Source organism: Scyliorhinus canicula, chromosome 16 (genome assembly GCF_902713615.1).
Source record: "Scyliorhinus canicula chromosome 16, sScyCan1.1, whole genome shotgun sequence".
Classification (NCBI taxonomy): domain Eukaryota; kingdom Metazoa; phylum Chordata; class Chondrichthyes; order Carcharhiniformes; family Scyliorhinidae; genus Scyliorhinus; species Scyliorhinus canicula.
In genome coordinates this window covers 13,553,867-13,566,295 of record NC_052161.1, presented here as the reverse complement: position 1 = coordinate 13,566,295, position 12,429 = coordinate 13,553,867, and the positions used below count along the sequence as shown (strand labels likewise).

General features: G+C 46.6%; 1 protein-coding gene across 3 annotated transcripts in view; it reads left to right on the top strand.

Moving 5' to 3' along the window:
• pdzd7a (PDZ domain containing 7a) overlaps positions 1-12,429 on the top strand; it is a 125,364-nt gene that overhangs the window by 20,337 nt on the left and 92,598 nt on the right. For all 3 annotated transcript variants that reach the window (XM_038773079.1, XM_038773080.1, XM_038773081.1), the window contains exons 6-8: positions 561-708; positions 5,476-5,536; positions 6,305-6,802. In XM_038773079.1, coding sequence (XP_038629007.1) covers positions 561-708; positions 5,476-5,536; positions 6,305-6,802 — 707 coding nt within the window. The remainder of the gene's footprint in view (positions 1-560; positions 709-5,475; positions 5,537-6,304; positions 6,803-12,429) is intronic.

The window sequence follows — 12,429 nt, the reverse complement described above, 5'->3', positions numbered from 1 at the left end:
CTGCTCAGTATCTTGAAGGAAGGTTCACAATGCAGTTAAGTCCATGGCCAATTCCCTTTTTGAATGCTTCAAAAGCACAACAATTGCTTTTATTTCCCACCAACCTTTTAACCTCCCTTCATCACCTCTTCAAGATGTTAAATTCTTTCCAGGCGCTGGTTCTGTAGGCACTCAGGGCCTTTTAATGTCTTCCCCAAGTGGCTATTCTTTATCTGTGAATGGAGTTGGTGGGTGTCACGTGTATTAACTGTTTCAAATGTGGTCTGCAACCTGAGCCCAATTATACCCTCAACTGACACCCGTATTTCGAGCAAAGATTGCAGGATGACTGTCAAAAGCAGACACCTTGACTGTTTTTACCTTATCCTTTGTCATCTAACGGTACTACAGCCAATTGTAGTCACCTGCTTGCCAGAAAACACTGATTTAGTATAGTGAGACTTTGATTATTTGTATGATAAAATATTAGCTGAACCATTACAAGTGCTCTGATTGCATGTGTCTCTTTGTTTTCTGTTTTATTGAGCACCTTTGTATTAAGGATAATTATTTAATGGCAGAGTTGATCCTGGAGGACTAGCAGAGCAGAATGGCATTAAAGTTGGTGACCAAATCCTGGCAGCCAATGGAATAAGCTTTGAGAAAATTACCCACAGCAAAGCAGTAGAAATCATGAAGAGTTACACACATGTTATGCTGACAGTAAAGGTAATCTTAATATATCACTGAATCGACAATCCATAGCAATATTGTTGTGCAGAATTGGATTTTCCCGTTCCAGAGCACCTTTTTACAAGATATGATATACATTTTAATAATCCTTATTGTCACAAGTAGGCTTACATTAACATTGTAATGAAGTCACTCTTACAAGCCCCTACTAGCCACATTTGGGTGCCTGTTCGGGTACACTGATGGAGAATTCAGAATGTCCAAATTACCTAACAGCATGTCTTTCGGGACTTGTGGTAAGAAACCGGACCACCCGGAAGAAACCCACGTAGATAATGGGAGAACGTGCAGACTCCGCAGACAGTGACCCAAGCCGGGAATCAAACCTGGGACCCTGGAGCTGTGAAACGACAGTGCTAACCACTGTGCTACCGTATTTCTACAGTATAAAAATATTTATGTGGAAAACATTCAGTTTTCATAATAACATTGGGATTTGGCAAATTGCATTTAGCCTGGCTGAGCTCCAGTATTCATCAGATAATTACATATTAAACTGATCCGTTTGTACACAACTAGACTAACAGCTGGAAAAGAAATAAGCGTGACAGTAATCTGCAGGTTAAAAGTGCTTTATGTGTATAGTCTGTATTGAAATGATTGTTATAATATACTGCATAGTGAATATCCTGACAATATACAGCAAATCATAAAACGAGTGCACTCTTTCATAAATCATGTTGCTATATCATTTTCCTGTTACAGTGTTACAGAAGGTAATTATACCCTTGATATCACAGCAATTGACAGTGCTTTCATCTGATGATGTATCAGTGAAAATAACAGATGGTAAAGTACATAAAATTTCACAAATCTGGAAGGTATTGATTCGCTATGCCGAATATCTTCCAAATATATTTAATAATCTGGGGCGAAATTCTCTGCAGACCGTCGTAACGCCGATTTCCGGCGAGCAAAATTGGAGTAGATGACTCCGGCGTGGGGGCCTTCTTTTAGGCGGCGATTCTCCGTTCCCGGAGGAGCCAGCAGCTGACTGACGCGATACGCGTCAATTTCACCAGCTGCGGAAGTGGTGAGACCCGGCATTTGGGGGGGGGGGGGGGGGGGGAGAGAGAGAGACAGACCGGCATTTGGGGGGGGGGGGGGGGGGGGGGAGGAGAGAGAGAGAGAGACAGACCGGCATTTGGGGGGGAGGAGGAGAGAGAGAGAGAGACAGACCGGCATTTGGGGGTGGGGGGGGGGGGGGGGAGGAGAGAGAGAGAGAGACAGACAGACCCAGCATTTGGGGGGGGGGGAGAGAGAGAGACAGACCGGCATTTGGGGGGGGGGGGAGAGAGAGAGACAGACCGGCATTTGGGGGGGGGGGGAGGAGAGAGACAGAGAGACAGACCGGCATTTGGGGGTGGGGGGGAGGAGGAGAGAGACAGACCCGGCGTTGGGGGGTTTGCGGCGTTGAGTTGAGAGGGGGGGGGGGCATTGGAGGGGGGGGGCGGCGTTGGAGGGGGGTAGGGGTGGTGAAGGGGGTAGGGGTGGTGAGGGGGGGGTTGGGGTAGGGGCAGCGGCGTGCAGAGGAAGGGGGCGACGGATGCCTGGGGCCAACGCACCGTCGCCCCCCCTCTGCACGCAGCTGCCCCTACCCCAACCCCCTCCCCTCACCACCCCTACCCCCTTCACCACCCCTACCCCCCTCCAACGCCGCACCCTCCCCCCACTAACGGAGGAAGGAAGGGGGGGAGGAGGAAGGAAGGGGGAGGAGGAAGGAGGGGGGGAGGAAGAAAGGGGGGGAGGAGGAAGGAAGGGGGGGAGGAGGAGAGGGGGGGTTGTGGGTACCGGCCTTCAGAGGGAGGGGGGGGTGTGGGTACCGGCCTTCAGAGGGAGGGGGACGGGGTGTGGGTACCAGCGTTGAGGGTGGGGGGTTGCGGCGTGAGGGGGGGTTGCCCCCGATGCCGCAACCCCCCCCGATGCCGCAACCCCCCCCGATGCCGCAACCCCCCCCGATGCCGCAACCCCCCCCGATGCCGCAACCCTCCCCCCCGATGCCGCAAACGCCCCCCCCCCCCCGACACTGAACGGCGTCAACCATCATCAATGGGTGACGCCGTTTTAAAGGTACTGTGATTTTCGCCGACGTGACCCGTGGCCACATCGGCGGGACTTCGGCCCATCCGGGCCGGAGATTTGTGGAAAAAAAAAATAATGAAATCCCGCCGGCGCCAGCTGTTTTCAGAGGCTGCCGGCGGGATTTGCACAGCGCCGGTTTTTGGCCGGTCAGAGAATTAAAAACCCTGCGGGAGCGGGAATAACGCCGCTGCCGGCCGATTCTCCGACCCTGCGTGGGGTCGGAGAATTTCGCCCCTGATCTGAAACAGTGGAATCAAACCAGTAATTCTGATATCTATGGGGAGGCAGAGGGGAAATGGAATGGAAGAGTTCTAGATGGGAAACTTGGAAGTGCAGGTTTCCTGGATGTCCTGTGAAAATTGACAGTGGAATAGCTTTTGAATTTTTCCACCAGGTTTCTGGTCTGACAGCTAGTCTAATTGATAGACTTAAGAGCAAATAGTATGCTGGAAATTTGAAATTATACAGCAAATAATCACTCAGTAATATAGAACTTGGGTTTCCTGGATGTCCTGTGAAAATTGACAGTGGAATAGCTTTTGAATTTTTCCACCAGGTTTCTGGTCTGACAGCTAGTCTAATTGATAGACTTAAGAGCAAATAGTATGCTGGAAATTTGAAATTATACAGCAAATAATCACTCGGTAATATAGAACTTGAGTATTGCTGAAAAAAGAGACATGCTGTCAAAGCTTGCATTCATCGGGACACATGTAACAGTGCCAAATTTCAAGGGAGCAACAATTCATACCACATGAGAAAAGGGTGCTGATTGGTTGCCAAGCCATCTCCAATTGGTCAAACTATTCCCACGGGTGTTGTACCATGGGACAATTGTTCCCCACTATTTTGTTTAAGTCAAGAAAGGCTTGGACATGTTTTTCCTGCAGAGAACTAGTCCCTGGATATGAATATAGCAAGCGTGTCAGCCACATTTTCAGCCCAACTGATAATTGTAAATTGGTTGTTAATGACAGGGAGTTTCCGGTCCCTCGCGGTAGGTTTTCCCATGACGGATGCAGTAAGTCATTAGCTGCTGGCAGGATCTTTCGGTCCTGTTGAAATCTACAATGTTTTGCATGGCTTGCCTGCCCCACTGCCGGGGAACCCGTTGACGTCGGCGGAACCAGAATCTTATCCAGTGGGAAGAGCTGGAAAATCCTACCCAATGTAATTCTAAGCACACGTAGCACCTTTATTCGAGCAGAGTAAATTGTTGCTCTCTTTGAAATTTGGCATTCAGGTCTCTTTCCTGCATGAGCACATGACTTCAACAGCTTGTCTCCTTTTTCAGACAATCGGAAAATGCTAGAAATGCTCAACAGCTCTGGAAGCACCTGTGGAAAGCGATTCAGAGTTAACATTTCAGAACTCTCATCGACTTGAAACTGAACTGTGTTTTCCTCTGCACAAATACTGCCAGATCTACGAATTGGCAGACTGACTAACCGTCAATAAGGAAAGCCATCAAGGGGCAGAGAGGAGGGAGGGGAAAGAGAGAGATCATACTAGATGAAGAGCTTCTGGCAGGGGTGAGGAGAGCTCAAAGTCATTGGGAGGGATGGTCCAGTGGGATAAGAGATCATGGTTGAGGGAGAGTGTTCATGGTCAGGATGTAGGGATTGTGATCAGAAGCGCTTATGGTCAGGAGAAAGAGATCATCATCTGGGAAGAGCTTCAGGGTTGGATGAGATAATTGGGATTGAGGAAGGTTACCGTGTTAGATTGCGGAAGCTCAGAGGCCGAGGGGGAAAATTCGAGCCAGGATTGGTGTTTTTGGAGATTGCAGAAGTGGGTTGTCAGCTGGTGCTGGAGTGGGAAATTGGTAAACCTGTTGGGCCTGGAGGAAACATTGCTGCCCATCCTGGCCCAAAAATAGTTCCTAGCTTTTAGATCTGGCCCATCTCACTTCCTTTTACCTGCTAGGCTTCATGAGGCTTGGAAAACCAGGTTGAAATTCATCAAAAATAAACTCCTGTAAAAACAGCAAAGTGCACCTTTCTTAAAAGAATTTCCTGACTGACCTGCCCGCCACCTCCTAGCAGCGGATTGGTCGCCAAACAAAAAATCTCATGGACCTGAAACATTAACTATTTCCCTTGCCACAGATAATTTCAGACCTGCTGAGTATTTCCAATATTCTCTGACTTTACTTTAGAATAGAACCATTGTTATCTTAAATGTGCAAAACTTCAATATTGCTGAAAAGAGCGACACGCTGCCACGGCTTTTCATATTGCTATCATCGGGACAAATGCAAGATTCAAGACAAAAAGCTTTGGCAACATTTCACTCTTTATCAGCGATACTCAATTTGCTTTAATAGCCATTAATAAATACAGAATGGTTCTAAATCAGAATGTAAGATGAAAATAACTGAAATCAAACTAGCTTCAAAAGCCAAGAGTAATTAAATAACATAAATAGAGAGAGGATTACATTGTCTACAAGAGCGACCTTGAATGTTCTGGACATTCAAAAACTCCCAGGTTATTAGTATTTGTCGCAGTTCTGTGTGCTGTTGCCATGTAATGTGCCCCATATGCCTTTTCATCTGTGAAGAACCCTTTAGGGAATTTATTATTTAGCAGGTTCTCAGATCAAATTCTCTTCTAAATGTGCGTTGGTCAAATCACTGATATATTTTATCTCTTTCGTCAGGAAGTTGGCAAATATCCTGCGTATAAGGAAATGGTGGCTGAATATAGTTGGCTAACTAAATGTAAGTACAAAACAGAAGTCTCAATAACTACTACTCCGGCACTGCTTGTCAATGTTCTGTTGTGAATAAAACTAAGCAGCTATCACTCATGTTTTTGTTTTGCCATATTCCTCCAACCAAATAAAATAGAATTTAAGGTATATTCTCTCTGTGAAATTGATGATAATTTTTTTGCTAAACTATTATTGCTGAACTATTAACATTTACAAGTTATTAAAAGCATTTTCCTTCAACCAAATCCCCTGGTCTTTTGCTCATAATTTAAGAAGGACATTTTCAAGCAATCAAGATTCTTTAAAAGTGATCTTTCCTTTCCAACTTGGGAATTAGAGGAATTAGAGCACCTTACTCTGGCTATTCCACTGTTCAGTCAGTCATTAGGAGTACCATAATGGACTCACCGTCTCATGGGTAGAGGGTTTCCTGCCTCTGCTCGACCTCATCAAGAAGTTTACTGAGGACACCCTGTAAAACTCGTGAAAAAAATGTTTTTCCTTAAAGAGGCTGAAAATGCGGTGAGCTTCCTCGCCGACAGCACAGGTGAGATTCTCTCTGGTTTTCTGGCCGACACTGGCACTTAGAAAAAATATCAGAAAATTCCACGCAAGATGTATACAGATTGATCAAACATACATTTATAAATACTATCCCAGCAGGAAGAATCATCCAAAGAAGTCATCAAAGTTTTTGCTATGCCGATATTGTTCTTTACAATCTTCCGGATTAGTATTCCTAATGCTAAATTACAGTGCCATTTTGTTTTTTCAGTGACAAATAATCATTCTCAGCGTTTTGGCTCAGACACAAATTCTTCCACTTCATCTCATTCATCTGGGACACCTTTGAGCTCCATGAGTGATTCTTTACAGGTCTTCCTCCCAACTACCCACAGTTCAACTGACACGGTAGATGTATGTATTTCCACAGAGGACTCTAAATCTCTTCAGTACAAGCATCTAGAGACAATAGAGACTGCTATACAGACAGACCTCCAGCTGTCTCCTTCCTCAAACATTGACATTTCAAGTGAACTGAGGACAGGAAAGGCAGTGACAGAGCGAAGCCGGACACTTGGGCGTACAGTACTGTTGAAGGAGACAGCCATAAGATCAGAGAGTTTTAAAGAAACTCACATCAAACAAAGAACTTACTCCACTGGGGATTCTGCTGATGAACCTTTGCACTCACCAAAAACTGCAGTGTTGATGGCCCTAAGCAAACCAAGGAAACCAATCAGTCGATCGCAAAGTTACATTACGATTGGAGGTGAGATTATTTAAATGCACCAAATCACAAGTTCTTAGTTTTAACTTTTGGAGGTTTCTATGACCCTTTTTTTAAAGTTAATTTTTAAGTATACTTACATAGTTGTGATTTCTATTGTTTCACCGTAATCTGTATAAAGATCCTAAATCAAAGCTAACTTGGTCCGAGGCATTTTAGACTGATCCAAGCAATGGTGGATTGGAGAAGGAGTCCTTAATTATTATTTTTTAATGATTTGACTGGAAAATGATTGCTAGCTGCTTTTATTAATAACTGATGAAACAAGAAGCGTTTTATTTGTAAATTGGTTACAACTAGAACACTGAAATCAAAACAGAAAATGCTGGAAAATGGGATCAGAATGGTCAGGTGGTTGTTTTGACCAGCGCAGACACGATGGGCAGAAGGGCCTTTTCTGTGCTGTATAATTTTATGACTATGATTCTAAAATAAATCAACGGCCTGCACTGAGCAGCTGGAACGAGAACATCAAGTAAATGTTTTTGAGCATTAACATTTCTTTATACAGGAGTTGATTGGTCTCGCTATGTAATTCTAGCTTTATCAGCTTTGAGCTTAGGTTTCCAGCATTTGTGGTTTATTTTTCTAGTTAGTTATAACTAGAAAACTGTTTCTTACCCATTAAGTGATTATGATTCTGCGACAAATTCAACTTCAGAACGCTAATGAGATATCACAGATTAACACAGATAGTTAAACTTGATCATGCTATTTGTATTGGCCTAATTCTGCTCCTATGTCTTATGGTCTTATGGTATAAGGTAATACGAGAGTGAGTAGATATGCAATGATGAATGCTGAGATAGGGTATGTATTATTCCTCACTCTCAACATTAATGCTTTAATGAAGTAATCTGGAGTACTGCAAGCAGTTCTGGGCACCACACCTTAGGAAGAATATTTTGACCATGGAGGGAGGGCATTGCAGGTTTGCAAAAATGATACCTGGACTACAAAGGTTAAATTACGAGGAGAGATTACACAAATTAGACCTGTTTTCACTAGAATTTAGAAGGTTAAGGGGTGCTCTGATCAAAGTATTCAAGATATTAATAGGGAAAGACAAGGAGCTGGATTTTTCCAAAATGAGACTGTGTCCCCACGTCGGCGTAAAAATGGTGGAGTTTTACTCCCGAAATTCCGATAAAAAAGTTGAACTAATTCAATGCAATGCAGGGGGCCAGCAGAGACCCGGAGTAAATCCCGCAGGACCCCTGCACTGCCGGTTCGGAGTCCGCTCATGCGCACGGCGGCGGCCTCCAGCAGCTGCGCTGAGCTCCATGGCGGACTCGGACCACGGAGGCAAACAGAGAAAGGACACCCCCCCCCTCCCCCCCCGATCGTGCCCAAGCCTGGAACTGCGCAGATCTAATCCATGGCCGCCTATAAGGCACCCCCCCCCCCCCCCGGTCTCCAATCAACCTGCCCCTGACCAGGGTGGCCGTGGACTGAGTCCACAGACGCCACGCCAGCATCCCGACCGGCAATAGGTGGTTAGATCCACGCCCTTGGGAACTCGGCTGGTCGGGAGTGGAGGATTGCAGGATGGGCCTCTGACAATGGGCCCCCGGCCGCACAGCGTACTCGCCGATTTTCGGGGAATGGAGAATCGCCTGACCAGTGCCGGGCCCGATTACAGCGTGAAAGTGGATTCTCCGCCCCCGTGCAGGCAGGGCTGCGGAGAATCCAGCCCATAAAGATAAACTATTTCCACTGGTTGGAGATTCTAAAACTAGAGGGCATAGTCTAAAAATTAGGGCCAGACTGTTCAGGACAGATGTTAGGAAGCGCTTCTTCACTCATAGGGCGGTAGAGGTTTGGGACTCTCCCACAAACAGCAGTTGAAGCTAGAACATTTGTTAATTTTAAATCTAAGAAAGACAGATTTTTGTTGAGCAAAGATATTAAGGGATAAGGGCCAAAGGCAGGTATATGGAGTTAGACCACAAATCAGCCATGATCTCATTAAATGGCGGGATCGGCTTGAGGGGATGAATGGCCTTATGTTCCTATGTTCCTAATCTATTGTTCTAATCAGACTGCTTCAAACTGACCCCAAACATCTTAGTGATTTGGTGATGTTAAATTTATTAGTGACCTAAAATCCTTACATGTAAATCCGGGGTAGGAGAAAGAAGCTTTGAGGAGCTTTAACAAAAGGAAAAATGCTGGAAAATCTCAGCAAGTCTGGCAGCATCTGTAGGGAGAGAAAAGAGCTAACGTTTCGAGTCCGATTACTCTTTGTCAAAGCTAGCAGACAGAGAGAGTGGGAAATATTTATACTGTGGAGTAGGAATGAAAGATTAGTCTTAGCCACAGAAACCCAGGGAAACTTGGTGCTAATGGCCACAGAAACCAAGGGGAAGGAGTGCTACTGGCAGTCCCCAGAGAGGACAAAAATGTGAAAGGTCAAACAGCAGGGAAACTAACATCAGAGGATGAACTGTAGGTGTGGGGGGAGGGGAAGGGGGAAACAAAGAGGAGAAAGGTGCAGGAAAGGTACAGGAAAGAAAGAAATGGTAAAAGACAGTTAAAATGAAATGAAAACAAATGGGTCGAGGTGGGGCTGATCATCTGAAGTTGTTGAATTCTATGTTCAGGCCGGAAGGCTGTAGTGTGCCTAACCGGAAGATGAGATGTTGTTCCTCCAGTTTGCGTTGCGCTTCACTGGAACATTGCAGCAGGCCAAGAACAGACATGTGGGCATGGGAGCAGGGTCTTTTGTTAAAATGGCAAGCAACAGGAAGGTCAGGATCCTGAATGCGAACAGACCGAAGATGCTCAGCAAAGCGATCACTCAGTCTGCGTTTGGTCTCTCCGATATAGAGGAGACCACATTGGGAGCAGCGAATGCAATAGACTTGAAAATAAATAGTGGATTGCCCATGCTAAATTGTCCTTCGTGTCCAGAAAGATTAAATGGGGCTACTGGGTCACGGGGTTAGGGTGGAGGTGTAGGCTTAAGCAGGGTGCTCTTTCCAAGCGGCCGAATGGCCTCCTGCACTGTAAATTCTATGATACAGGGATCAGTTCTCAAATCACTACTTCCCATTATTCAGATGTGTGGGTGACCTTGAAGAGGAGATTAGGCAGAGAATACATAAACTTGCAGAGGTGAGGGAAGCAAACAAATTATAGGAAAAGGAGGCATGGCATTAGCAAATTAACTCAAATGTTAGCAAATGACAGGCATGCTGGCGTACAAGCATTAGATATGAACAGAAAATTAGTGATGAAACCTTAAGGAAGGCAGTCCAGGATTCCAGATTCATGGGTTGTAAAAACAATTTGTATTAACATCTCATCTTCAACTAAAACAAAAGTCCCATGGTGCTGGTACAGAGAGCCAGATCTTAACTCACTCTAAATCCATTCATTTACACAGAATTAAAATCGGGTCCAGAATGTCAGATTGGTTCAGCTGATAGCAACTCACTTCTAAATCAGATTATGAGTTCAAGTACCACCCCAGATACCTGAGCACAAAAAGCCAGCCAGTGCAATAGTGAGGGAGTGCGGCAATGTCACAAAGGCTCTGTCTGTCTTCTCAGGTGAACATAAATGATTCCATGGCACTATTTTGAAGAAGAGCAAGAGTGTTTTCACTGGCATCCTGCCAATATTTATCCCTCAAACAGCATCACTGAAACAAATTATCTGGTTATCATATTTTTGTAGTGAACTTGTTGTATGCAAATTGGGTGCCACATAGTCTATCGTGACTACGCTTCAAAAAAAGTACTGGCTACTAAACACTCTGGAATGTCCTCTGGCTGTAAAAGGTGCTATATAAATGCAAGTATAATTTTCTCCTGCGATCTTCCGTTATACAGCACCATAATCAGACAAGATTGAATGCCAAACCGAAGAAGGAGATATTGGTGTGGGGTGGAGGACCTAAAGCCTGGTCAAAGAGATGGCTTTTAGAGAGTTTTAAAGGAGTAATGGGAGGTAGAGAAATTTAAGGAGAGAAATAGAACGTGTCAACCCAACATGACTGAAGACAGGGGGTGGGATTCTCCCCTACCCGGCGGGGCAGGGTTCCCGGCGTAGCGGAGTGGCACCAACCACTCTGGCGTCGGGCCACCCCAAAGGTGCGGAATTCTCCGCACCTTTGGGGGCTAGGCCCGCACCGGAGTGGTTGGCGCCACGCCGACTGGTGCCAAAACCGGCGCCAGTGGCCTTTGCCGCCCGGTGGTCGGGCTGGCTGAAAGGCCTTCGCCGGTTCGCCGCTGACGTCACCACCGGCGCATACGTGGCAGGGGGGTCTCTTCCGCCATGGTGGAGGCCGTGGCGGCGGCGGCGAAAGAAAAAGAGTGCCCCCACGGTACTGGCCCGCCCACTGATTGGTGGCCCCGCTCGCGGGCCTGGCCACCGTGGGGGCACCCCCCGGGGTCCGATCGCCCCGTACCACCCCCCCAGGACCCGGAGGCCTGCTCGCGCCGCCGATCCCGCCGCTACCAGAGGTGGTTCAAACCACGGCGGCGGGAGAGGCCTCTCAGCAGCGGGACTTCGGCCCATCGCGGGCTGGAGAATTGCCGATCGGCGTGGCGGGCACGCCGATCGGCAGGGCGCGATTCCGCCCCCGCCAATTCCCGGGTGGCAGAGAATTCCGGCCATGGCGGGGGTGGGATTTTTGCCGGTCTCAGCCGATTCTCCGACCCTGTGGGGGGGTCGGAGAATTTTGCCCATGATCACCGCTGGTGATATGAATGCAGAGAGGGATACACAAGAGATCTGACAGGGTTGTAGGGATGGATGAAATTATAGATATAGCAAGGGGTGAGATCATGAATGGATCAAAACATGAATTGGAAAATTATAAATTAGAGATAGAAGTCAGCAAGGATAGGCGTAATGGGTTAAGTGAGCGATGGGATATGATCAGTAAGTTTTGGAAGAGCTGAAGTTTACTGATTGCAGAAGATGGGTGGTCAACCAAGAGGTATATTTGGACAAGAAGTCTACAAGGGCATGGATCAGAGCAGATAGCCAGTTGTGACAATGGCAAAGACAGAGGAAAATGTTATGGAGATGAAGTAGTATCGACTATGGCATCGAAAGCTCAGTTCAGGGTTGAATAAGATTTTATGTTGAGCAGGTGAAAAGAAGATCCAGAGGCAGTAACATTCACCTGGAAGAGTGAGAGAGGAGCAGTGGGGCCACTAACAGCGAGGGAGATGCAATGGGATCATTAGCAGTGAATGAGAAGCAACAGGGCCACTAACATTGAGGAAGATGCAACAGGACCATTAACAGCGAGCGAGGAGCAACGGGGCCATTCACATTGAGAGAGGAGCAGCACAGCCATTAACAAGAGAAGAGCAAAGGGACCATTCACAACGGGAGAGGAGCAGCACAGCCATTAATTGTGAGAGGCCAATGCCACCCTCATGAGACCCACTGCACTTTATGAATCTCAGGGAGAGAGATCCTGTGGAAAGGAGAAAGGAGGGCACGAGGAGTATGTGTGTTTGTATGTCCAATCCCATACAGCAGAGCCTGGTCTCCAGACTTAAACCCCTTTGCCACTGGACTAAGGGCTTGCTCTGTCAAGCCCAATTGGTAGCTGGTGTGCAACAGCCACCCCACATTAAAAGAACTCA